The sequence below is a fragment of the Equus przewalskii genome, chromosome 14 (genome assembly GCF_037783145.1).
Source record: "Equus przewalskii isolate Varuska chromosome 14, EquPr2, whole genome shotgun sequence".
NCBI classification, from domain to species: domain Eukaryota; kingdom Metazoa; phylum Chordata; class Mammalia; order Perissodactyla; family Equidae; genus Equus; species Equus przewalskii.
Window position 1 is genome coordinate 55,582,243 of NC_091844.1, and position 27,918 is coordinate 55,610,160.

A 27,918-nucleotide genomic window follows, 5' to 3' on the forward strand; every position below is an offset into this window, starting at 1 on the left:
ACTACTTTTTTGAATCTAAACTTCCTTTAATTAGATTTCTCTTTGCTGGTTTGTTTACAACTGTGATTGTCACAAAATTACTTGAAAATATCAGATATGAGTGTTCGCTTAAGCATTTTACATTATTTTTACTGCCTGGAAAGGCTTTCTTTAGGAAAAGATGGGAAAGAAATCTATTCCAACAATGTAAGACACATAAAACTTCTAAAAGACTAGATATATTGCTGCAAACTTTGAAGCAAAATATGGTTGCATTTTAAAAACTCCCTCAAATCACTCATTTATATCCCCAGGAAAAGATATTGTAAGCAAATAAAAAAACCTCTCATTTTATCTCACTGTATCAAGTTGGATTCAATTTCTTAAAAATAAGAAATTCAAAAAAGAAACTTCACATGGCAAAATATTTATCCCTTTAGCTCTTTTTTTTTTTTTGAGGAAGATTAGCCCTGAGCTAACTACCACCAATCTTCCTCTTTTTGCTGAGGAAGACCGGCCCTGAGCTAACGTCTGTGCCCATCCTCCTCTATTTTATACGTGGGAGACCTACCACAGTGTGGTTTTTGCCAAGTGGTGCCATGTCCACACCCGGGATCCAAAACGGCGAACCCCGGGCCGCTGAAGCAGAACGTGGGCACTTAACTGCTGCGCCACCTGGCAGGCCCCACCTCTAGCTCTTTCTCAATTAACTATAGTACGAAGAGAGTCAGGAGGGCCTAGGTAAACAATAAAAACTTGCATATGAAATTCAAATTTAACAGGATTAAGGAGAAGCTTCAACTTTATCTCGAATGTTTTATTTCTTAAAAAAAAAAAAACTGAGGAAAATAAAGCAAAACGTAGAAATCTAATAAACCTGAGTGGTCAGTATATGGCTGCTTGCTATATTGTTTGCATACAATTTTAGAGAGATCAAAATATTTCACAATCTTTAAAAAGTTTAAAAAGCATTATTAAAGGAAATAATCAATAGGATATTTTTGGTGAAACTGTTCCTCAGAGAACCAACTATGAGTACAGTTCAGGAGTGTGGCATGTAATTTACTATGCCTTTTCTTCCAATCTTGGTATATGTCACTGATCAACTGTACCTCTTTTCTGCAAAACCTAATCACAAGTTTCAGAATTCTTTTCAAAGTGCTTCAGGGAAAGAGTAACAATTGCTAAGTGAGCAGCACAGCATGGAATCTAATCGCCATTACTAGACAGAATGAGTTTCTGACTATCACATCTCAGTTAACTGGCACGCTTGAGGAAAGGAGATTTTCTACTTAATTGCACTTCCTAGTTTAGATTTTTTTTTTTTTTAACTTATGCCTATGGTTGTGAAACTGCAGTATGGGTGAAAAGTCTTTAACCGGAATAAGATAAATACGCACAAGACTAGGACGTTCTCTTGTGACTAGACATATTCTCCACGTCTAAAGAAGACAGTCAGGCTTCTTTCTGAGTTAAAAATAAGGAAAGAGGATGCTAAGAACACACCTTCTTAGAAGTTGGGATAGTTTGTATCAAAAAAAATTGGACAGCCTTTAAATATATTTTAATCTAGAAGACTGTTACCGACAATAACATCAAGAAATCAGATCTTGGGGGCCAGCCCAGTGGTGCAGTGGTTAAGTGCACACGTTCTGATTCAGCAGCCCAGGGTTTGCCAGTCCGGATCCCGGGTGCGGACATGGCACTGCATGGCAAGCCATGCTGTGGTAGGCATCCCACATAGAAAGCAGAGGAAGACAGGCATGGATGTTAGCTCAGGGCCAGTCTTCCTTAGCAAAAAAGGAGGAGGATTGGCAGCAGATGTTAGCTCAGGGTTCATCTTCCTCAAAAAAAAAAAAAAAAGAAGTCAGATCTTTGATTCACAGGGCTTTAAAAAAGTCTCCAACAGAGAAAAGGGCCCCCTTTTTGGTCTCCTTTTAAAATAGAGACTACTTGGACAAAGCACAGACCTAGAGATCCAAGGAATGTTTATATAGCTTATTTAAAATGGGCCAATGTCTAAATTTTAAAAGTGAGTATATTTTTGGAAAATGCAGTATTTGGCTTCCTGCCCTTCCTGCTTATTCACAGTAAAACAGACTTAAAACTAGCACCCTTCTTCCTAAATTCTGGAACTGCAAAGTTCTGGATACCATCTCAATGACAGCAAGGAAAGATTCTATCTGCTGCTCAATTAAGGGCTTTTGACTTTTCTGGTTTGTTTCAAACTGTACACACTCTCAGCAGGTGACAACAAACACCCTCTCAGTAGGTAACACAATATACAGTAGGACACTGCTATCTTATACTCTTATAGGTAAATTTTAGCTATCCTATCAGATACAATGCTCAGTTTACACAGGTGTGATCAGGTTTTAGGACAGAACATGCCTAGAACCAACAGGTCAAAAAACAACACAAGTCTCTGAACAAAAGCCCTGCATTCAAATTCTTTAAAAGGAAGTTAGTGGAGATGGGGACTTGCCCTCCATTTTCTATTTGCTACAAGAACGAACTTCCAAAAAGTTATTAAAAATGAGACCCTTAGTGACGTATAGTCTAAGCCTACCTAAATGTGAGGAAACAAGGCCCAAGGTCTCAGAGACACAGGAAAAATTTATTATCACATGAACAATGTTTCATTTTTTCCATAATTTCCTTTGGCAAGTAGAATTTTGAGCTTCTCCTCAACCTATGCTCATAATTTTAGTCATTGTAGGATTCTGATTCTTTAAATCTCTGTGATACAGGTCATTTCAGCCCAGCTAGGTCTCATGCTTTACTACTCTTACGCTCTTTCCACTAAACCACTTTGCTTCCCTTTCCTAAATGAGGTGTCTAATGGAGCTTCTGTTGCTTAGAATGAATCCATATTTTATAAATGTCATGTTAACAAATACAAAATTGTATGCACACTATGATCAACGACCTCCTTGCTGTTAATAACACAGCAAGAAAGCTCTTGCCTCGGGGCTTATGTTCTTCCAGTTATCTCTGCTCACGAAATTCTTTTCTCCAGTTATCTACATATTTCCCCCACTTCTGTCAGGTGGCTCAAATGTCACTTTATCAGAAATGTCTTCTCTAACCACTCTACATAAAATAGCAATTCTCTACTCTCCTTACTCTTTCCTAATATGTATTACCTCCTGATATATTAAATATTTATTACCTGTTTCTTATATGTAGAACGTAAGTTTCCGAGTCCAGACATTGTAACTGCTGTACCTCTGAGTGCCTAGGACAGAGCCTGACAAAACCAGCACTCAACACATATTTGTTAAATGAATTAATATTTCAAATGTGTATGTGATAAAGAACAATATAGAAACATATCAGAACTGTAATAGATGCTAAAATAACAAGATTATTCAGGTGTTTTTTTACCTTTCTCCAATTTTGTAAATGAGTTTATATTACATATTTTAAAATTATTTGAACTGTTTGGCTACAACAAATTACCAAAGGATTTTAGACAGTATGTATTTCAAAACGCCTTTTAAAGTATTTTTCACCTGAAGCCATTTTTAGACAGGTAGTTAGTAAGAAATAGTTGATTACTTCTCGATTTTCTAAGGTATTATAGTAACTGTCTTCCATCTAAATACACCTGTAGTTAGGATATTACCACATTGATTTGGTAGTTAAACAAAAAAGAATCTAATCTTAAAGAAGTGAGGTAGCCCTGTAAGAGGAAGTAAGAGTGTGATTTGGTGATTGATGAGTTCTTTTCCTCAATTAAGCAGATGTCTCTCCAGTAGGCATCTGAGTCATTCAGGTTCTCAACATGACCAGATAATTAATTATATGCTAATTCTAAACAGCAGAAGTTTAAGATGCTACAAGAGAAAAATGATTTAAGATTACTGAAGCCTGAAAAAAACAGTAACATGCAATAATTTGAGGACATTCAGGTTCTGCTCTGGAAATGAGGACATGTGACACATTTTCCATATTTAAAAAACGTAATATACTTGAGAACTATTATAAGGATGAGGTTATAGTTCCCCAAGTTAGCTCAAAAAACTTTCTAATCAGTAACTTATCAAATGAATAGTATTATATTGAAACCTAACTGCTATATTTAACAATAAATAGTTCTACAGGAAAATTTATTCATGGTTTAACTTGATACACTAAGTCTTTATTTCTCTTGCGGTGGGAGCAGAATCCAACAGAACTAGAGAGAAGATTAATGAAAAGGGGTTTAGGCTTCAGGAATTTGAGTAGAGATAAAGATCTAAGTCAGTGAGAGCCTCATTTTAGTGGTATAACCTATCCTTCCTCCCACATCTAGCCTCAGAGATTGCCTTGTGGACATCCCATTCCTAATGCTTTCAACCAGGCTTCCATCTGCCTAACTGCTATTCAGAATATGCAGTTTCACACCTCTTCTACTCTGCTGTGCCAGAAGGACATAGGCCTTCCAGGTAAAGTTTTCTCTGCTATCATTCACCAAAATGTACCAAATGTAAATAGGCTGCTTCCCAAATCAAAGCAGATGGCTTGGAGCAAGTCACACTTGCCATTGTCAGTAAAGTGGTAGAGAAATTAATGTCATATTTTTAAAAGATTGTCCAAAAATGAAAGATGTTTTGGATTAATATCTACAGTATAAGAAATTGTGTTGTAAATATGCTATGCAAAACGAATGCCAAACTTTTAAAATAGATCCGCAACTTATATCAAACGAAGATCATCCATTTAATGGTCTTTCCATCTTACTCTACACATTTGAGTGCAAAGTTTTACTGTTAACCAAAATCTGTTTGGTACTACGTGCCAAGTACTATGTTTAAACACTTTATTATTATGTTTAATTTTTATAATAACCTTTTGAGAGTTTACTATTGTCTCAATTATAGATGAGAAAACAAAGACTTAAAAGAAGGTGAAGTAACCTGTTTAAGGTCACATAGCTAAGTAAATGGTGAACCCAGTCTCTGGACTCCAAAATACGCATGATTTAAACATCTATACTATGTTGCTTGATACACATCCGTACAAGTAGACTGTCTTATACACAAGCATAACTCTCCAAAACCAAACTCCTATTCTTTTCCACACATCTACTGCTTCTCAAATGTTCCTTAGTTTAGTAGATGCCTCTTATCTAGTTGCTCAAGCTAGCCTTCATAGATTCCCTTTGTTTCTTATCTCCTATACTCTACCTGTAATCTCCTAACCCATCTAGAATCCACCTCCTTCTTTGTACAGGCTCTGCATCAGTTTCAGTCAGGCCTGAACTACACAACAGGCTGAAGCACAATTCTCCTTGAAAATACACTCTAGTGATAGAGTCTATACTCCAGATAGGATACAGCTGATTAAAGTGGCAAAGGAATAAACTCAAATTCCAAAAATAAGGCTTAATGCAAGCAACATTTGACATTATTAAATTCCAACATCTGGGACAATCTTTTTGAGTTCAAATTCTTGTAAAAGAATTTAACTTATTTTTCTATTATCTTTTCCAGCTTTTCATTCCATCCTTCTTCCCAGACGCTGGCTAAAATTTATTTACTTGCTTACCTGAATGGTTTTGAAAACTGTCACCAACACAAACCACTCACTTATTATACACTAATCTTAAGATCCTTTTTCCTTCTGAAGAACACACCACAACATGAGAAAGAGGCACACAGCCCTTTCTCATTTACCCTACAAGGATTTTATAAAATGAGCTCTTTAGCAAAACATGTAATAATAGCACCATTTTTATAGTTAGAGTGTTTTCTATTTTTAAAGTACTTTCATATATAATATTTCATCCTTCAGCAGTCATGTGAAGTAAGCTTTATAGTTATTATTCTCAGATTAGAAAACTACTCCAAGTCATTGTCATCCTGCCCAGGTCACAAGGCTATTATGCAGGAGAACCAGGACCACTATACACAGATTTCATTCACTGCTCTTTTCACTATATACCACTACCTCAATTTTCAAAAATGTTTTGATGTATAATATGAATTGTCTCTGTAAATAAAATTTCATTTTATTCCTTAAAGTATTTCAATCATTACTTAATCTATACTTAATTATAAAGGAGAAAGTAAGATCTAACTAAAGGAGAAGCATGTCAGCAAAAATCAACTTCATTTAGAATTTCTATATAAAAACAAATGATCCAAAGAAGATTACAAATAAATATTTCTTTTCTTATTAGAACCAAAGAAAGTAAAAATTCATAGGAATTAAGTTAAATCTCTAACAAAAACTTTAACTACATTGTAGCTGATTAATGTACTAGCCCAGAAAATGAAGATAACTGTGACACATAGCAATGAGCTGTAACAAGCATGCATAGAAGGGACATGCTCTCATTTAGAACAGCATGCTTCCAGTAAATCTGCAGGCAATCTAAGGAGAATGTAAAACTGATGTATAAAACTTACCTACTTTGTAATTAAATTAAATACACATTTACAGAAAGTCTGCTCTCCTTTTTTGGTCAGAACAAGCCAACAACAGCAAGTAGCTAGAAATTACAATTAATATAAAAAAATTTAAGAGGAAATGGATTTGCTAGACTCATTATGTTTTCAGTCTTAGCTTCAGGAAATGAGTGATTATTTGCAATGAAGTTGGCAAGACAGGAAATTGAGTTAAAATTTATCAATCTCTTAAATGGCTTTTCTGAGTACAACTTCCATTTTTTTTAAGACGCGGGAAAATTCCCTTTAGTATTTTATAGTACCTCTTTGCAATGCTATATTTATTTCTACTATTGATCTTGAATATCTCTAGATCTCACAGAAATAAGATGGACTTTTAGAAAAGTAGTTGGATTCTCTAGTTCAAATGACCATATTTCCTTTATTATGAGGAAAGTCAGGCAGTATAAATAATGAAAAGCCAAATAAGAGATCCAGGAAGAAATTAACTTAGAAGATGGCTAACTGTGTAGCTTATTCTTACCTTGGCTGTTTTTTTCACGGGTTGACATTTTTGCTGGTTGAGACAAAAATGACATTATCTTACAATAAAAATTGGACATTTTCTTAAATGACTACAATAACGCACTTCTCTGATTACTATGAACTAATAAAGTACACTGAATGAAAATAAGTCAAGTCTTATCAATTAGCAAAAATTTAACTGATGTAGAAAAGCAAGATAAATATTTTTTTAAAAAGGATTTTTAATTTACCTTGGTTGATGATGACATCTTTATGCCTACAAAAGGAATTCAAAGACATTTATTTTATAACTATTTGGCTGACCATAAGAATCACCTGAAGAAACTGTAAAAGCTTCAATGCCTAGACCACACCCCAGATAAATCTCTACAAGTGAAATTCAGGCATCAATATTTTTAAAAGTTTCTCACTGGTCTCAAATACTAATAATATATACTGTTTTATAAAACAACGAATATTCCATAAGATCACCTAAATTGTGAAAACATAGAAAGAACTTATGAACAATACTCAAATTTTACGAGATTATTGAGATTTATTATTTGAGTTGGGGAGCATTAACAGGAAGACATAGCACACTTTTAGAACACGTAAGAAAAAAATACACTTGGAAGAAAAAAAGAAATAATATAGATTTTTTAAAAAAATGATTCAAACCAGGCACATAATTGTACACATGCAAACATGACAGTCACAGAATTATTAATTTTCAGATATAAGTGAGAAAGTGTAATACTTACTTGTCTGTATTTTTTATAACTTTTGATATTAATTTTGATGTTGAAACTGCCCTCAATAATTTATTACGACTATCATCTGAATTTTCCCACGAATTATGTGACTTTTCAGCTGTTGGTTGTCGTTTTATGCTGGAAGAAACATATTAATTTCTTAGAGAAAAATTCTATGAGTAGCAATGACATGTAATTGACAGTTTAAATAGAACACAAAAGCAGCAATTAACATTTCCTTAAAGCTAATTCAGAAAAGAGAAGAAAGGATTAGTTGAAAGGTTCTGCTTGGATGAGTGAAGGAGTTAAACAAGGCAATTAGCAAGTCTATTTTATAATTTTCATTATTGTTCAGAAGATTCACTAGAAAAAATATTACCTGATTTAAAAAAACCCGTGTACCTTTTGTTAGTAGAAACTCATTTGCTTAAATCTCTGAGTAATAATATTTCTCATAATTTGTGACATTGTGTGAATTTATGGAAAAACCTGTACTGTTTCATAGTCATTACAAGGCTGCTATTTTCATTTTTAACGTCCTCATGTAATTAAATTGTATGTGGTACAAACAACAATTTCTAAATAAACTGTGGGACTAAAAGTAAAACTCTTGTTTATATCTTTTAGAGACAATTCTACCCATGTCAGAAATAAACATGATTTAACACAAAAGGGTTGTATTATCAACACTGAATCCATATACTGATAACTGAAATTTTTTGATTTATAAATGATTTCTGGGCTGCATTGCTAACTATCCTACAACTCATCCAGCCTTCAATACTTCTTGCAATAGCATATCCAAAGAGCAATTTAGAATGGCAAGCACATTTCCAGGAGACCTTAAGAAGCTGAAAAAAAGATCTGGGACAAAGAAGATACCAAGTCAAGTCAGAACCTTAAAGAGATTGATTATGAAAAAGCAATCTTTAATCACACACAATCCAAAGTTGCGTAACATTAATAAGCTATATCCAAAGAAAATTCCACGTGAGACCAGGCAGAAGAACTATAAACCATTTAGATAGCATAAGAATCTGCATGAGACACACAGACAAAGCCTTTTTAAAATGTTAAACATGCATCAGTCAAGTGAAGGATATTTTGTTTTCCCAAATTTCTATTAGAGATTTGAGGCAAAATATTAAACTGATCAAATAAAAATATATTCTAAATCTTTTAGGAATGGTTGTCATTTATTTTACTAAAATCCTAGCCAGTTCTGGGAATGGTTTAATATTTTCCTAAGATTTCCAAGCAGAAATATGGTGATAAAATATATCTACTCCTAATCATAAAGCTTGAATCAGAATTTCTAAAGCAGGAAAATTTCATGAAGTTTGTCTAAATATTCAATTACAAGGCAGCTGCAGCTTTGAACTCCCAGCATGCAGGTTTAGATCCCCAATTTAGGCTCACACACATTGTTAGAATGTTTCTCCCTTCTCCCTCTCTCATAACTTTAAAATATTAATTATTACAGACACAGAGAGAAGCCCTCAAGCAAGCCTTTAGTATAGAAAAGACCAGGTGAAATGGATTCATTTCTCTAGTCAAGCAAGAACTTATCCTCCCAAAACCCCAAACTGAAACTTGAGATGCAGTCACAATGATGAGCCATTTGTTGAGAAGGGCCCTTGCAAGCTGAAGGTTGTAATGATGCCAAAATATGGTGAGGATAATGACATGTGGCAATTTTCTATCCATGGCTATAAATTTATGCATAGTTATATAATAAATTTAAAAATATTCTATAATTTTATTATAAAAATATTGTTTTGGTTTTAGAGTAGGTTATTTCTGCCTTCCTTTCATCAAGTTGTTCATAACATTTTTTTCCCAGTTTTAACTGAGAAATTTTGACCTTAAATCTTCATTCCCCAATGTGGTAAAATACAAATTATAGCAAGAAAGAAGGGGGAAAAAAGCCACTAGACTTTTCTGTTGGAATCCATGAACAGCCAACTTTTTCTCAGTCACAGAATTTAGGTATCATTACAACCATTCCCTAGCTCTGTACTTGGGGACAGTTAAAACCTTTTGGTGGGAGTAGAATTCTTGCTTTCTTGAGTTTGTCTGTGTATTTGGAGAGGCTGTGAAGAGGGCTGGGGAGAAGGTGATGCTCGTATTTGTGGACTTTGATCATTAGAATGAGAATCCTCTTTTTTTTCTCTCTGTCCTTGTGGTTTTTCTTTCTTTTTTTCTGTACCACTGTAAAATAAAGTATAACATGGAACAACACATATTTACACAAATAAAAAAGATATCAAACGATGGAAAAAGTGATTATTATATAACTCAAAATCCTAAATCATATGTCTAATACAATTTACACTGCTTTCACTCAATAATAAAAATATTTCTTTCAAATTTGGAAACTATTAAAAGCTTCAGTGAAGAATTGATAAGGATTCTAAGACAATATATCCTATGAAGATTGTCCCTCTGGACCAAAATGGCCCTAATGCATTATGCCATTTTAGGGGACTGTTCTGTCGAAGCTCTCTTCATGGACTTCAACTTACCCAAACCAGAACGTTAGTGACACCTTCTATCACCTCTGTAAAACATACTGGTTGACACCCAAGGCACACTAAATGCTTGTTGTTTAGTAGGTTATTCTGGAGTTCCCATTTCTTCTGTGTACTTCTGCTCCCACCAGCTGAGTTTTAAACTTATCAAGAGTCAACTGTGTTTTTTCCCAAACCTGTTTATACCATTTGTGCTTGTTACTTTAATTACGTAAGTTAATTAAATATAATGAAATTGACAAAATATACATAGAAAAGAAAAGTGTAATTTCTATGAAAACTAAATTGAATGCTCTGGAAAGATTCCATAAAAATGAGTTACTAGGGGCCAGTCCCATGGCATAGTGGTTGGGGTTCAGCATGCTCTACTTTGGTGGCGTGGGTTCGAGGGTCTGCATCCCAGGTGCAGACCTACACTATTCATCAGCCATGCTGTGGCAGCGACTCACATATAAAGTGGAAGAAGACTGGCACAGATGTTAGTTCAGGGCTAATCTTCCTCAAACAAAAAAAAAAGAGGAAGATTGGAAACAGATGTTAGCTCAGGGCTAATCTTCATCAGGGGAAAAAAAATGAGTTACTTAAAAAAACTGCTGTTAAATTTTGTCTAGGTGAGACAATTATAAAAGGTTGAGGGAAAAATCATAGAAAAAGAGATGGGTTCTAATTCATATTGTTTTGCAAGAGTTTTCAATTTTTTACTGTCTTAAAAAGTGAAATTAAAAATTATAAAAAATAATTTATGAGTGTATTTTATGCAAGAGTGTCAGCAAAGAATCCAATCAGAGATGCATAACTTAGAAAGAAAGGGGGTGGGAGGCTTGGCCTTTCACAATAAAATTGACAAATGAATATATGTGAATATATTTTAAATGAAAATATTTGAGATATTTGTCTATAAATTCTTGTGATTCCACACTTTGACTTCTGATTAATGAAGCACCTGCCATTCCCAATCACACTGGATAAGAGTCCTTATATTGCACAAACACTTTTGACAATATTACAAAGCAGATGGAATCAAGCCTTGAATTCCAGGGTTAAAAAGGTAGAAAACCATCAAATGTCTACACTTCTTGATCAAAGGACATTTTGCAACCTGACTATAAGGTGCATAATCTACAAGAAAATATGTTTAAAAACATCTGAAACAAATATACACAGTATATAATTTGTCACATTATAATAGTTAAAATGTTAAAATATAATTTTGACAGTGACATTTCTTAATCTGATTCAATTCTGATACTGACTTCAGACTGGCCACTGACTGTCTACTTTATGTTCAATTTTTAAAGTATGTGCTGAAGAAATACAACTCTACCTCAAAAATATAAAATACTAACTTTGAAATTTAAAACTGAGTTAGAAATTACTTCTTTCTTCTTGGTCTTCAAACTATCCTGAATACATAAACCACTAGTCTTATGTGGGCCCAGTACAACCTAAAAGAGATTCTCCTCCTGGGTTATTTAAAAGCAAAATACAGTCCCTGCATCAAAAGTAACCACCTCAGCTGATCTTCGATTGCTGAGTCACTATCATGCATTAACACTGATCACTCCACAGAACTACAGCTATCTGAGAAAAATGGCTGAATTCAAACTATTACTGGATACAACAAAGAAGTTTATTAAAAAATGTATTAAAGGGGCCAGCCCTGTGGCCCAGTGGTTAAGTTCATGTGCTCTGCTGCGGCAGCCCAGGGTTTCACCGGTTCGAATCCTGGGCATGGACATGGCACCGCTCATCAGGCCATGCTGAGGCAGCAGCCCATATGCCACAACCGGAAGGACCCACAACTAAGAATATGTAACTATGTACCGGGGAGCTTTGGGGAGAAAAAGGAAAAAAAATAAAATTAAAAAAAAAAAGCTGTATTAAAAAATTCCACTGTTTGTTTTCTTATAATTTTCCCTCTTCTGCTGAAAGTGGAGCACAGGTAATAAATTTTGGTATGCTTTGGAGGAGGAAGTCTAGACTCTATAATGACAATGACTTCAAAGACTGAATTCTAGGGGCTGGCCCCATTGCCTAGTGGTTAAGTTGGGTGCACTCCACTTCAATGGCCTAGGTTCGGTTCACGGCACAGACCTACACCACTGGTCAGTGGCCATACTGTGACAGCGACCCACATACAAAATAAGGAAGACTGGCACAGATGTTAGCTCAGGGCTAATCCTCCTCAAGAAAAAAGGAAGACTGGTGACAGATGTTAGCTCAGGGCAAATCTTCCTCAGGAAAAAAGGAAAAAGACTGAATTCTAGATGGGGCTTTTAAAAGGCCTAAAGATCTTGTCATTTCTTCACCATTCTTGTAGCCAAATGTCTGGTTAACAATCGTAAATCCACATTGATGAATATTTCATTCACTGGCATTAGTTTACTGAGGCAACCATTTTCCATCAGTATATTTTAAATACTCTATTACTTAAAGTACTCAATCATTTTTTGAAGAAGACAGTTCTAAGATTATGTAGTTGATCTCTTATCGTCTCTCCAAACTCTATATGGAATATTTTGCTGGGAATTACACAAAAGTGGAAAAATCCTGTAAGCAATTTTATTGGAAGAATAGATTAATTGATGAAAAGAACATACAGAATGTAAATATGTAATCCACTGAAAATTTCATAATGCAGTATTTCCACTGCCCTCCTGACCATCATGCCCTAACATATACACATAAACTAGAATACACATGCAATCCTAGAATATTTTGAATTAAGCCTTAATTTTATAGTCATAACTAAAGAATAAAAGTTATAACAGTGGTTTAACCTCCCACGAACGTAGATATATATCAAAGATTTTATTTCTCCTTTAAAAATGCTGTACCAAGTGTTTCACTTCCTATGGAAAATTCACTTATATAATTACATTAAATATAGTAATGCTATCAACAAATGCTTATAAGAAAATTTAAAAGAAACAAAACAAAGTCAAAACAGCAAATGAAACTGCTTTCTTTCTTTACTAAGAACCAAAAGTGTCCTCACACAACTCAATAGATATGATGAACATTAACTGAGTGAGTATAGGCTGGAAGTCTCTACAATCAGAGTCAAAGAATTCAAAGGACATGCTCACTTGAATTCCATTCAGCTCTATTTCATATTCTTATCAAAAGTAGACTGAGTTATCACATTCAGACAATTTTGCAATGTTAAATTTTTTCTCCCTTACAAATGGATACCTTTTAGCAGCAGATGAAAGAGTTTCTTTTCTTGCAATTGAGACAGAGCTGGTGTGGCTTGGTTTTCTGTTTGCACCACTCCCATTGGTTATAGAGGACATGGAAATAGCTTCTCGAAGGACTGCAGGGCCTAAAGGTGGTTAAGAAAAAGATGTTTACATCAAATTCAAAATACTCCTCAAGGACTGCAGTTTAAAAAATTAAGTCCATTAGTGTTTAGAACTAGTAAGCAGATTGCTCTCCCTGGTACAGAGCATACAATATTATTGTCTCAAGATTTAATCTCATTAAAACGGACCTATAGAAAAGCCACGCTCAACTGCTGAACTGCAGCTAGACTCATGCTCTAGCTAAATGGTTTGCTCTCCACACATAGCAGCTTTAAAGCACACAAAGTTGTACCTCAAGTAAACCACAAATCCTCACATCACTGATTTTCAGAAATAACTCAGGATCTGCTGAAATTAAATTAATTAGAAATCCTAGAAACCACATGTTAAATCTCAATTTTATTCCATATAAATCAAGTATATAAAGTAGCCTCTGCTTTCTTAATTTATACATTAGGAAGATTGGAATAAATGTATGATGGCTACGTGGGTATGGTCAGGGAGACTTAAAGTCACAAGATGAACCAGCCACATCTACTAAGAGGCAAGGACACTTAAAGATTTGGGAATAGAGAATAGTTTTGAATTTTCAGACTCAGTTTTCTCACATGCAAACAAGAAAATCTTACTTTCAGATTCGGCCAATCTCACATTTCTGTTTGTATGCTTATCTTCATAAAAGCAGAGAGAGAGAAAAACTTTTGTGTGGAGAGCTAAAATATTCAGCACACCCTATGTGTGTACTATACATGACGGTATAATACTGCATTTTTGACAATAAGATGCTGGGGACCACTTGTATCATAATTATCTAAAGTGCTTCCTTATAAAGAGATTCTTAGACCCTACCTCAGACTGAATGATTCAGAAGACAGAAAGGGGGAAACCTACTGTATTTATTTTTCTAAACTTCATAGGAAAAATTTCACAGGAAAAATTTCACATATAATAAACAACCTCCAAATAATGCTAATATCCCTGGTCATCAGATCTAGGGCTAATCCGCCAAAGAGGTGACTTCTTGTTCTATGGACAGATTTTTTTTTTCACTTGCGGTAAAATATTCATAAGATTTACCATTTTAACCATTTCAAAATGTACAATTCAGCGGCATTCAGTATATTCACAGTGTTGTGCAACCATCACCACTATTCAGTTCCAGAACCTTTTCGTCACCGTAAACAGAAACTTTGTACTCATTAAGCAGCCACTCCCCATTCCCACCTTCTTCCCCACAGTCCTTGTCAACCGTTACACTTCATTATCCCTGTAGATCTGCCTATTCCAAACATTTCATATACATGGAATCACACAGTATGTGCTCTTTTGTGTCCGGCTTTTCACTTAGCGTAACGTTTTCAAGGTGCATCCATGTGGCAGCATGTATGAGTATTTTGTTCTTTTTTATGGTTGAACAATATTCCATTGTATAAATACACCATGTTTTTTTAATCTATCCTTCTGTTGATGGACAGATGCATTGTTTCCACTCTTTGACTACTGTAAATAGTCCTAGCATAAACATTTGTATACTAGTTTTCATTTGAACATCTGTTTTCAGTTCTTTGGGGTATATAACTAGGAGTAGAACTGCTGGGTCACATGGTAATTTTATGTTTAACTTATTGAGGAACTGTCCAATATAGCAGCTGCACCATTATACAATCCCAACAGCAACATACGAGGGTTCCAACTTCACCACATCCTTGCCAACATTTATTTTTAGTTTTTAAAAAAAATTATAGCCATTTCAGTGAGTGTTAAGGGCTATCTCACCATAGTTTTGATTTGCATTTCTCTAATAATGAGAATCTTTTACTGGGCTTATCGGCCATTTGTATATCTTCTTTGGAGAAATATCTACTCAAGTCCTTTGCCCATTTTTCAATAAGAATATATGATGTAAACTGTTCTAAGTGCTCTCTTATAATCCTTTTATTTCTATAAGGCTGGTAGTAGTGTCCCCACTTTCATTTCTGGTTCTAGCAATCTAGGGCTTCCTTCTTTTTTTCTTACTCTTTCTAGCTAAAGGTTTGTCAAGTTTGTTCATCTTTTCAAAAAAAACACTTTTGATTTGTTGATTTTATCATTTTTCCATTCTCTACTTCATTTATCTCTGATCTTTTTTATTGCCTTCTTTCTGCTAGCTTCAGATTTAGTTTTTTTTTTCTTTTCCTATTTTGTTAAAGTTAGGTTATTAATTGAGATCTTTCTTCTTCTTTAATGTAGGCATTTACAGCTATAAATATTCCTTTGAGGACTGCTTTTGCTCTATCAATAACAATTAGTTTTTGAAATATAAATGTTTTTTTCACTTTTTTGTTACACACAAAAAAACCCATTAGTCACTATATAAAAGACAAAGTCTACAACCTACTTCTCATGTTCTCTTTCAATGTTCCAAACCTCATCTCAAACAACGGATCAATCACATCCAGTAGGATGGCTATTATCAAAATAAAAACTGAAAACAAAAAGTGAGGCAAGGATGTGAAGAAATTGGAACCCTCGTGTATTTCTGGTAGGAATGTAAAATGGTGCACCTACTGTGAAAAACAGTATTGGCTGTTCTTCAAAAAATTAAACATGGAATTACCATATGATCTGGCAATTCCACTTCCAGGCATATATACCCAAAAGACCTGAAAGCAGGGAGTCAAGCAGATATTTGCACGCCCATGTTCATAGCAGCATTGTTCACAATAGCCAAAAGGTGAAAACCACCCCAATGTTCACTGACAGATGAATAGATAACCAAATGCGGTATATACATATAATGGAATATTCGGCCTAAAAAAGGAATGAAATTGTGAAATATGCTTTAACATGGATGAATCTTGAAGACATTACTCTAAGTGAAATGAGCCAGACATAAAATGACAAATTTTGCATGATTTCTATTAAATGAGGTACCCAGATTAGTCAAATTCATAGAAATAGAAAATAGAATGGTAGTTGCTAGGGATGGAGGGCAGGGAAGAATGTGGAGTCAATTGTTTAAGGGGTAAAAAGTTTCAGGTTGGAAAGATGAAAGAGTTCTGGAGATGGATGGTGGTGATGGTTGTACAACAATGAGAATTTTTTAATACCACTAAACTGTACACCTAAAAATGGTTAAAATGGTAAGGTTTTATGTTATGTATGTTTTACCACAATAAAAAAAAGTTAGAAAAAACCATCACATCACCAATGTTTCCAAGTCCTACAGTTCACTGTTCAATTCTTCAAATGCTTTCAAGATATCTTGTGGAATTCTCATTCATCTTCACACAATTAGATGACAGTGTGTGCCTCATAGTTTTTATCAGTCTCAGTAGGCAATTTATTCACATCTTAGATATTTACTCCAAAAAGACAAGACATTTTTTGATGTCTTGGCCATTTTGAGGCCTATATATAATGGGCTTCCTTTTTATTATTTGACGTAAAGGTTTCCAACTACTAAGCCAGTTATGACATTTACTCCATAGAGTAGGAACATTAATTTGAATATTTTATTACCCTTATTATGTAAAGTGAATGGAAAATTAGAAAAATGAAGGTGCTGATGTGAATGAAAAAGTAGGTCTCAGAAACATATGACTGAAAATTATCAAGAACTATATGTTGAAAATGACAAATCTTTAGCCTAAATTGAATTCTCATTGGATTTGGTTGACTGTATAGTCACTAGTGAAAGAAAACCAAATTGAAGACAACATAGGAGAAATTATGGAGCCACACTATAGATTCAAGTACAAATAATAATTTTATATTTTTTATTTCTTTATCAGAATCTCCCCCAATCAAGATATACATATGATGTAAGCATTCCAGGAATGAATTAGGTATGAATGTTCTATATCTGAAGAACTAGAGCATAGCAGTGAGATAGGTCACGGATCAATAGTTACCTCTGGATTTCCTGTTTTAAATTATGTCAGATGCTCTCTTATAAACAAATATATAAATAGAGAAAAGTTCCTGCAAGTTCTTTTACCTCAAGGAGAAAAAAGAGCTTGTATTTCATACACACCAACCTAGCAATTGTCTCCAACAGAAAGATAAACATTATACTTCTAGTTACTAAAAATGAGATAATCTCTTGAGTTTCTAAATATTCTGATTAGGGTCACAATTTGCACGAGAAATAGTTAAGTCCTCTGTAACTCATTTGGAATTTAATAACCTGTGGGTCTTCTATTTGCTAACGACCAACAAATTGCTGGCATTGTTCAAAACATATATACATAATCCTGTTTATATGTATAATTCATAAATACATAATCTCTGCTTTTCACATTAATGGAATTGTTTCAGTTGCATTTGAATTTTCTGCATTCTCTTGAATGTCATTAAAAAAAATAATTACCATTCTTTTACTAATGCCTCAATCCACCTCAATTCAGTATTTCTAGAAATTACTAACCCAAATTGATATTGATACTGATGTGACAATTTTGATTCCTTCCTCAGCAATTTCAACTTCATGGTGAAATTTCAGTTACTAATTATGAAATACACTCTTCCAAACATTAATATATTTATAAGACTGAGTCATCCTGTGACACTTAACTGAACATTACTTAAAATGCTACTGTGCAGAAAATATTAAAAACTGACCAACTAAAACTTTGCAGAAGTCTTCCAATTCTATTCAAATTACCCTATGCTGTAAGAATTGCTGTTAGGTTTATAGTTAAAGGAATACAAAGGAGCTTTATTCAGCCATTATCAGAAGAGAAACCATGGTTTTGACTTTTGAATAACGTAAATGTAAATATATTACCATTAGAGCTGAAGTCTCTGCGAACCCCTCCCTGAACACATCCCCACTTCCTCCCTCCTATAGGTTACCATTTAGTTCAGGTGCTTCTGATCTTCAATAATAAAACCAGCTAACACAGGAGGATAACTTTTTGACTACTTGGCTACAACAAGCAGATACTCACAGCCATCAAAGGGAGAGACTATGAGAAAAGGTTAGATGAGGGGAAAGAAAGAAGAGTTGGTGGAACAAGATTTCTTCAGAAACAGGTTGGGGGTGGGCCTCAGCAGTCCTAAGGCAAGACTGGTCTTCAACAAAGGTGTAAAGGTGAGTTAGGATCAGATGACCACTGATTACTTGCCTCAATTTACAAGGTAAATTGCATCTAATTTATCCCGCCATTCAAGTTAGAAGCTAATTGTTTCTGACTCTCTCCCGTCATCCTCAAATCCTATGGTTCCTCATCCTCTGTGTCTCTGAAATGATCTCCATGTTTGCACTCTGCACCACCACGCCTTACCTTCATCCATAACCCTTGCCTGGCTCCTCCTAGCCATCTGTTAGATTTACCTTTCTGAGACAAAGATCTCTTCGTGTTTTCTCCCTTAAATTATAGCCTTTCATGGAAGTGGGAAAAATGGAAACCTATATTATATTAATATGGTAAAATTTGGGGTCACTTTTTCTTTTTAAAATTCCTTCCCAATATAGTTATTTGTATAATATTAAATATATATATTTAAAAATTAATCAAATATCCTTGGTAACTCCTCATTGCCTGCAGAACTCAAGTTCATTATCTCACTCAATGTTCATTATCTGATCCGGACCCATCTCCACACTTTTGTTGTACCTCTGTTTACCTTTTTTGTTGAAGACTAGTCTTGCCTTTGGACTACCAAGGCTCATCCCAACCTGCTTCTGAAGGAACTCTGTTCTGCCAACTATTCTTTCCTTCCCCTCTTTCAACCTGTCTTAGTCCGCTCGGGCTACTACAACAAATTATCAGAGACTGGGTGGCTTATACTAACAAATATTTATTTCTCACAGTTCTGGAGGCTGAGAATTCTAAGATCAAGGTGCCAGCAGATTGGATTCTGATGAGAACCTAATTCCTCGTTTGCAGAGGACTATCTTCTGGTGGTATCCTCACACTGAGGAGGGGTGGTAGCATGGGAAGCTAGCTCTCTTTCTTTTCTTTCCTATTATGACACTTAATCCCATCATGGGGGCTCCACTCTCATAACTTCATTACCTCCCAAAGGCCTCGACTCCAAATACCATCACATCAGGGATTAGGGTTGGGTTTTTTTGGGGGGGTTTTTTGGTGAGGAAGATGGGCCCTGCGCTAACATCTGTACCAATCTTCCTCTATTTTGTATGTGGGATGCTACCAAAGCATGGCTTCATGAGTGGTGTGTAGGTCTGCACCTGGGATCCAAACTGGTGAACCCCAGGCTGCCGAAGTGGAGCACACGTACTTAACCACTATCCCACCAGGCTGGCCCCCAGGGATTAGGGTTTTAAACATAGGAATTTTGGATTCTGTAGCATAACCCCCTTTCAAACTTTCCTTCTTTGATGCCTCTTTTCTGTTGGCATATAAGAAAACATACACTTAAATATCTGCGTTATACAGAACCTATATACTCAAAATAACTCCTTGATCCTGTATTCCTTCTAACCTCACTCTCCCCAGACACAATGTGCACCTCCCCATTCCAAGTCTAATATTTGGAAAAGACTCAGTAGCCTATATTTTCCTATCTGCACCTCAATCTTCTGCAGTCTGGGTATCATCTGACCACTTCACAGAAACTTCTCTTGCCAAGATCACCAGTGGCTTCTTTGTCACTGAATTCAATGGATACTTTTCAGTCCTTATCTTGCTCAACTTTTCTTCAGCATCTAATAATGATGATCATTCAGGCAAAGACAATGTCCTTAGTTTCTAAGACACTGCCCTTGCCTGAATTTCTTCTTAGCTCTCTGTCCATTTCTTCTTACTCTCATTTCCTGGGTCTTCTTTTCTTGCTCAGATTTATTATTTGGGCTCTTCAGATCTCTTGTCACCATCATACCCTTCTCATAATTTTTTATATCTAACTGCTACTGAACATCTCCCCATGAACTTATATGCCCCTCTTCTCACCAAACAAAACAACTCAACTGCTACTCTATTAAATACGTTATTCAGGGAGGAAGACATTACCACCCATGAACTGTATGAATTGGAAAAGAGGAAATCAGCTTTGATTCCTCCATGTCCTTAATGCCAACATTCAACTTCTTTGTTGCTTCCATAACTTTTTTTTGTTTTTTGCCTCCAGTTTTTTTTTTTTTTTTTTTTTTTTTTTTTTTAAAGATTTTTATTTTTTTCCTTTTTCTCCCCAAAGCCCCCCAGTACATAGTTGTCTATTCTTCGTTGTGGGTCCTTCTGGTTGTGGCATGTGGGACGCTGCCTCAGCGTGGTCTGACGAGCAGTGCCATGTCCGCACCCAGGATTCGAACCAACGAAACACTGGGCCGCCTGCAGCGGAGCGCGCGAACTTAACCACTCGGCCACGGGGCCAGCCCCTATTTGCCTCCAGTTTTAATGATAAAACTGATATACAAGTTGCACATAAAGTGTACAATTTACCAAATTTTTTTTTTTGAAGATTTTATTTTTTTCCTTTTTCTCCCCAAAGCCCCCCCAGTACATAGTTGTATATTCTTCGTTGTGGGTCCTTCTAGTTGTGGCATGTGGGACCCTGCCTCAGTGTGGCTTGATGAGCAGTGCCATGTCCGCACCCAGGATTCGAACCAACGAAACACTGGGCCGCCTGCAGCAGAGCGCACGAACTTAACCACTCAGCCACGGGGCCAGCCCCACAATTTACCAAATTTTGACATACATACATGCCTGTGAAACAATCACCACAGTCAAGATAGTGAACACAGCCATCATCCTCAAAAGTTTCGTTGTGTCCCTCTGTAATACATCTCTCCCTCCCTCATTCTTGTCCTCCGGCAACCACCGATCTAGCTCCTATCACTATAGATTAGTTTGCCTTTTCTAGAATTTTATATAAATGGAATCAAACAATACATATGTTTTGCCTGGCTTTGTAATGGAGTGTAATTATTCTGAGATTCTTCTGAGTCTATAAGTGTATCAATAGATTATTCCCTTCTATAGCCCAATACTATCCCATTATATGGATATACAACGTTTTTATTCATTTACCTGTTGACCTGTGGGTTGTTTCCAGTTTTTTAATATTATAAATAAAGCTACAGTGAACATAAGTGTACAAATATTTGTGTGGACATATGCTTTCATTTCTTAATGGTAAATATCTGGGTTGAAGGTAGGTGAATGTTTAACTTTTTAAAAAACTGCCAAGTTGTTTTCCAAAGTGGTTGTACCACTTTACATTCCCGTCTGCACTGTATAAGAGTTCCAGTTACTCCATATCCTTCCAAATACTTGGAATGACCAGTCTTTCTAATTTTAGCCTGGTGAGCATGCAGTGGCATCACACTGTGGTTTTAATTTGCATTTCCTTAATGTCTAAAGGTGTTAAATATCTTTTCATGTGTTTATTTGACATCCATATATCTTCTTTAGTGTTGTGTCTGTTCAAATCTTTTGCCTAATTCTAAAATGGGCTATTTCTTATTGAGTTGTAAGAGTTAGTCATACATTCTAGATAAAAATCTTCCGACAAATACACATTTTGCAAGTATTTTCTCCTGTTCTGTAGCTTGCCTTTTTATTTCAAAACAGTATCTGGAAGAACAAGATTCTTAATTTTGATGAAGTTCAATTAAATTAGTAACTTTTCTCTTATTATTTGTACTTGTTTGTGTTCTATTTTAGACATTTTCACCAAACCCAAGGACACTAATGTTTTCTCCTATGTTTTCTAAGAAATTTTATGGGTTTAGCCCTTACATTAAGGTCTACGATCCGTTTTGGCTTAAGTTTTGTATATAGCATAAGTTAAAATGGGGTTTTTGGTTGTTTTTTTTTTTTTTTTGGCCTATGACCCAAATCTTGAACTTGCTTTGTCCTCCCTGTCTTTTCTTGCACCCAAGCTTTTCCATTTGCTCTTCTACTTGGAATGTTCTTCATCTAGAAGGCTCATCCTCATCTTTCAAATTTCAGCTATCACTTCCTCAAAGAAGGCTTTTATGACCACCTTATCTGAAGTGCCTCTCCTAGTTTACTCTCTTACTACCCCCTTATTTCCTTCACAGTCCTTATCATCATTTATAATTATCTGTAACTCTATCTGGAAACCTTACTTGTTTTGTGATTCTTGTATATATCCCCATGCTTAGCACTGTGCTTGCACAGAGAAAACACTAAGTCAATATTTGAATGACTAAATGAATGCATCTTCACCACTACTGCCTCAAATTTCTCTTCTGGATTATGTTAGGTTTGTCTCTGTTCTCTCTTCTTGCAGTACCTTGCTCTTAAGGCATTCTCTACACTGTGCCAGAATGATTCTTTTAAAACATGCTGTACATCTTTGAATTTAATATGCCATCAAGTGTAATATGCACCATTGTCCTGAATAACACTAGAAACAAAAAAGCGCTGCCCATGAGAACTATGAAACACAATCATTGGAAGATGCACTGCAATTTCAGAGATGTTAAAACGCAAGAAATAGGGGCTGGCCTGGTGGCACAGTAGTCAAATTCAGCACGCTCTGCTTCGGTGGCCCAGGTTCAAGAGTTTGGATCCTAGGTGTAGACCTACACCACTCATCAAGCCATGCTGTGGCAGTGTACCACATACAAAACAGAGGAAGGTGGGCACAGATGTTAGCTCAGGGCCAATCTTCCTCACACACACACAAAAAAGCAAGAAATATAGGCATCTTAGAATTAATGGATTGCTGTAAATCTATTTGTCACTCCTCATTTTAAAATCCTTTAATGGCTCTCCAGTGTGCCCAGGATAGAAACTAAATTCCTTAGGAAGGTGTAATAAAACCTTTCACTATGGGCCCTATCTACCAACCTCTGCTTCATGCTTCAGTTTATTCGGAATTCCTAAATTAAGTACTTTTATTCCTCTGTGCTTCTGCACCTGGATGGTCCTTCTCTCTGGCATACACTAGTCTCTCTGCTTGCCTAAATTAACACATATTCATCACCCATTTACCCAACAAATATTTACCCAGGGCCTGTTATGCTCCTAGTCTTGTGTTTACAAAAGAGTACAAGACAGCCACTAGCATCACGGAGTTCAAAATCTTGCAAGAGAATCACACTGGCAATGAAAACATGTCTAAGTGCAGTAACAGTGATATGAACAGAGGAGTATCATGGAAGTACAAAGAAAAGACACATAATTCTGTAAGGATGGTTAGGAACACAGAGCCCAAGAAAGGCTTCCTGGAACAAATGCAGAACAAAGTCTTAAAGGATAAGTAAGAGACAGCCAGGTAAAAAGAGAGGCGATAAGATACCAGGATCTTATTCCGATATGTATAAAGGAAAAGAAAGAATGTAACGGCAAAGTGGGGTGTGTATGTGATGTGGAACGGAAGAGAGATGGTAGACAAAAAGCTCTTTATGTGGTGAGAATGTAGAACAAGAGAGGGCAGAGTCCAGATGGGAGAGGAGAGTCCACATGGGAGAAGTAAGCAGGAGTTAGATCATGAAGACTTTATCTACAGAGGATAGAGATCACTAAAGGATTTTAAGCTGAAAAAGGATTTAGTTCAATTTACATTTTAGAGAAAACTCTCTAGTGGCTATGTGAAGAGCAGATTTCAGGGCAGTGGACTAAGCATAAGATGACAGGGACCTGAAACAAGAGCTAGGTAGCATGAATGGAAAGGAGGTGGCAGTTTTCAGAAACGTTTATTAGACTTAAAAGATGAGTTCAATTTGGGGACATTTTACATTTATGAATTCTGAAGGACATACAAGCAGAACAATCTAGTAAGTAGACAGATAATGATTTGGGAACTGACACCAATAAGTGGCTGTTAAGACCATGAAGGTAGATGAGGGCTGATGTCACCTCCTGCAAAGAACCTTCAACTCCAATTGGAGTTAGATATTTACCCTAATGCTCCCACAGCACCCTAAATTTACCTTTTTAATACCAATTATATAATTTTATAATTATTGACTTATCTGTTTTCTCACTTTACCTGAGGCCCTTTGGGAGCAAAGGCAGTATCTTTTATTTCTTTAATCTCCACCACCTAAAACAGAGCCTAGTACATTGAAAAAATGAGGGAAACAGACAACTGTCAGTACAGTAAGTGGTATGGAGTAATATTAATTATCAAGCACTTGGTATATGCTAGGCATTATCTTAACTATTTTATAATAGTTATACCCTTTAATCTTCACCATCATCCTAAAATAGATTTACTACTGTCATCCCAATTTTGCTGACGAAGAAACTGAAGCCTAGAGATTATTAACATGCTCAAGGTTATACAGTAATAAGCAGTGAAATCAAGATTTGAGTCCAGGCAGAAGGAATGGTAAGTATGTACAAAGGAATAATTCTGCCTAGTAGAGAGTGACATTTTGAGCTGTGCCAGGATAACAAATGGGAATTTATCAAATGGAATAGGAGGAAAGAAAATTCTAAGCAGATAACAGTACTAAATCATCAAGGTCCCCACTTAAACAAATAGCAAGAAAAGACCAAAAGAAGATTTTCATGGTCACTTTCAATCCTACAGTTTAATTCGAGATAATTTTCAGTACCTGGAATCCTTAGTATTTGGATAAAAGAGTGAATTATCCCCCAAGGTAGAGGCAATGAGCTATGTAAAGCAGAGGCAGAAAACAAAAAGGAACTGTGGGTGAATGCTTGTTTTTCAGTTGAGAAGTCTAAAGTACATTCTTTGAAACCTAGAATATTAAGAACCTAACTGGAAGAAAGGAACATAAAAATGATTATTACAATTATACAAATTCACGACTGGCATGCATCGTTAGCTACATATATATGCGTATGTATGTAAGTATGCATATATATACACACACCTCTTTCCCAGGGCCTGGGCATTATAAAGTCTGAGCCATAACTCTCTCAAAGATTGGCCTGCAAGACTGAAAGCAACAGTGACTTCTAGTAACCAAAGGTAAAAAACTAGTTCTATTTCTGAGCAGCAATCCAGCTGAAATCAGAGAAATTAAGGCTAAAAGTCCATAAACCAGGAAGGCACTAATTTAGTTTTATCACAGCAGAAACCATCATAATGCCAGGGTTGAAGGCCAATGATAATTTTTATACTTATCATGACATAATACTAATCATATGGTTTATATTCCTTGATGATACACCCAAGCAGATGACCTTTCTGATACCTTAGCCTGACATTTCCTAAATATTAAAGAATTTCACTGTACTCGAGACTCACACAGTAAAGTTATCAATAGGAACTGCTGCATATTCAAAGTCTCAAATCTCAAATCCTTATATCCTCAAATCCTTATATACCTCATCCATAATATCCTCTTATTCCTCCTGCATCTATCCCAATTCCTCCCTCTAAAGTAGCAAATTTTTTTAACAACGACTTCTTGCTTCTATAACTTTCTTCTTCTCACAATTTCTTAAGTATTTATTGAGTCATTCTAAGGCTAACTATGTTAGTAAGAAACTGTCCCTGCCTTCAAATAATTTATAATCTATCAAGAACAACAAATACATATACCAAGAGATACACACAAAAAATTTTAAACAATTCTAAGAGATAAAAAATGGAAAGATCATTTTTAGGCAAGAACTTGAGGCCTTAAAGGATGGAGAAAATTTTGATCAGGAGAAGGACACAGATAGTTTATGCAGGAAAAATTCTAGTTGATACTCAAAATCTTTTATTCATCTCAGATTTCCTATCATATGTCTCAGAGCTCCAACTGTAGACCTCTTCCACTCTCTTCATATTTTCAAGCTCCCTGACACCTTTTTTTTTAAATCTCTGTCAATTACTTTGGTTCATTCTTTCAGAAGATTGAGGACTACATGTATTCCATCAAATTTTATCTTTTCCATTTGGAATTTTATCTGTACACTTCCCCTTTCCTCTTGTCTCACAGAAGATGTACTTTAGTCCTTTTTAACTCCTGTCTACTAATTTTTAAAAAGTATATTTTAAGTAGAAATGACCAAAGAAGGATTTGACTCACACAGAGAAATGGAACTCTGTAAATGCTAACTGCTGCCTGGTCTGAGGCAATATCCACCCATGTACTTCTATATACAAAAAGCAGCTTAGAAGTGTTTGATCTGTTGTCAAAATAATAAGACACTCTCCCATCTCCTTCCACAATTATGAGTCATTTTAACCCAAGGGTCCCACTAAGGAAATTCACACCTTCCACCCTGATTAACGTAACTTACTTATCAATAACATTTACCCAAACCTACAACAAATCCCTGTCTTCTCCCAAATGTTATTTGCAGTGAGAGCCAAATGATACAGATCTGTGCCTGTACTCTATCCCAGATTCTACATCATTAGGAATGTTTCTTTTGGAGAACTGACATCCTCTACATTTCAATTTTGCCTCTGGGTTCTCTCATTTCTCAAGTGACAGTTACAACGTTTAATATGTTTTGGTTTACCAGCAGTTTCCTGGTTTAAAATGACTGATTCTCACCTTCAGATAAATTCGACCCTTTTGCTTTTATACCATTGTGTACTAACAGCTTGTCTTCACATAATGCCACTGGGCTGTGTTCTCAAATTACATTCATTTGGTCACCCCAAGTGGTTTTAATGGGTTTCCCAGGCACCAGCTGTGACATAATTTGTCTTCCTGGCAGTTAAAACTGCCAAAGTGTTCCCTGGGCCTTCCTTTTTGCTCCAAGTACAGGTAATTTTTTTTCTTTTGGCAGGGATTCAGTTGCAACTGGTGCATAGATTATGAACATATGCCGTCAAATGGAAAGAATTCTCCAACAGAAGAGAAGGTATATGAGAAATTTAAATGACTCGCCACCTTAAAAACTATTGGGAAAACTTTTTACCTCAGTTAAGTGTCTGGCATAACACACTCAAGGAAAAACTGGGGCTTAGCTTTTAATACTACTGGCACAATAGAGAGGATAAACTAAAAGAAGAGAACTAAAAATACTGAAATGACTAGTTAGGTGTGTTTCTGATTTTGGCATTTACTGAATGGCACTTACTACTATGAAGTGACATAGTAGAACGTCATTAAGTCATGAGCATACAGATCATTAACATTTAGCTTGAACCCTGCCTGAAGCTAAGTCATGTCCCCGTATCACCACCATCTAGCAAAACTATATAATAGTTGTCTTCGTCAGTAAGGAAGTTGACCTATACTTTTAACTACAGCTTCATAAAAGGGTTCTACCCTATTTATCCATGGGGTTTTAGTCTTACCTCTAAAGAAGAATCCTCTAGAAAACGTAAATACCTTAAGAAGATGATAGCGATTATCTTCCTGCCAGTAATTTATGTGAAAGCGAATATTAAAAATTCTAATTTCACAGTGGACTAAAAGAAACTCACATATAAGATGAGTGAGGTGAGGAACATTGGTCCCGGGCAATATCTGTCACCAATCTTCTTCTTTTTGCTTGAAGAAGATTGTTGCTGAGCTAACATCTGTGGCAACCTTTCTCTATTTTATGAGGGATGCTGCCACAGCACTGGCATAACCAGCGGTGCTAGGTCCACACCCAGGATCCAAACC

The 27,918-nt window shown here is 35.7% G+C and overlaps 1 protein-coding gene across 14 annotated transcripts in view; it reads right to left on the reverse strand.

Moving 5' to 3' along the window:
* EML4 (EMAP like 4) overlaps positions 1-27,918 on the reverse strand; it is a 157,677-nt gene that overhangs the window by 60,005 nt on the left and 69,754 nt on the right. For 4 of the 14 annotated variants that reach the window (XM_008530218.2, XM_070573993.1, XM_070573994.1 and 1 more), the window contains 5 exons: positions 13,357-13,486; positions 9,668-9,841; positions 7,640-7,768; positions 7,130-7,155; positions 6,898-6,930 (listed from right to left, as the gene is read on the reverse strand). In XM_008530218.2, coding sequence (XP_008528440.1) covers positions 6,898-6,930; positions 7,130-7,155; positions 7,640-7,768; positions 9,668-9,841; positions 13,357-13,486 — 492 coding nt within the window. Of the gene's footprint in view, positions 1-3,151; positions 6,956-7,129; positions 7,156-7,635; positions 7,769-9,667; positions 9,842-13,356; positions 13,487-27,918 lie in introns of all 14 variants that reach the window. The other 10 variants (XM_070573991.1, XM_008530219.2, XM_070573990.1 and 7 more) reach the window with 6 other exon arrangements.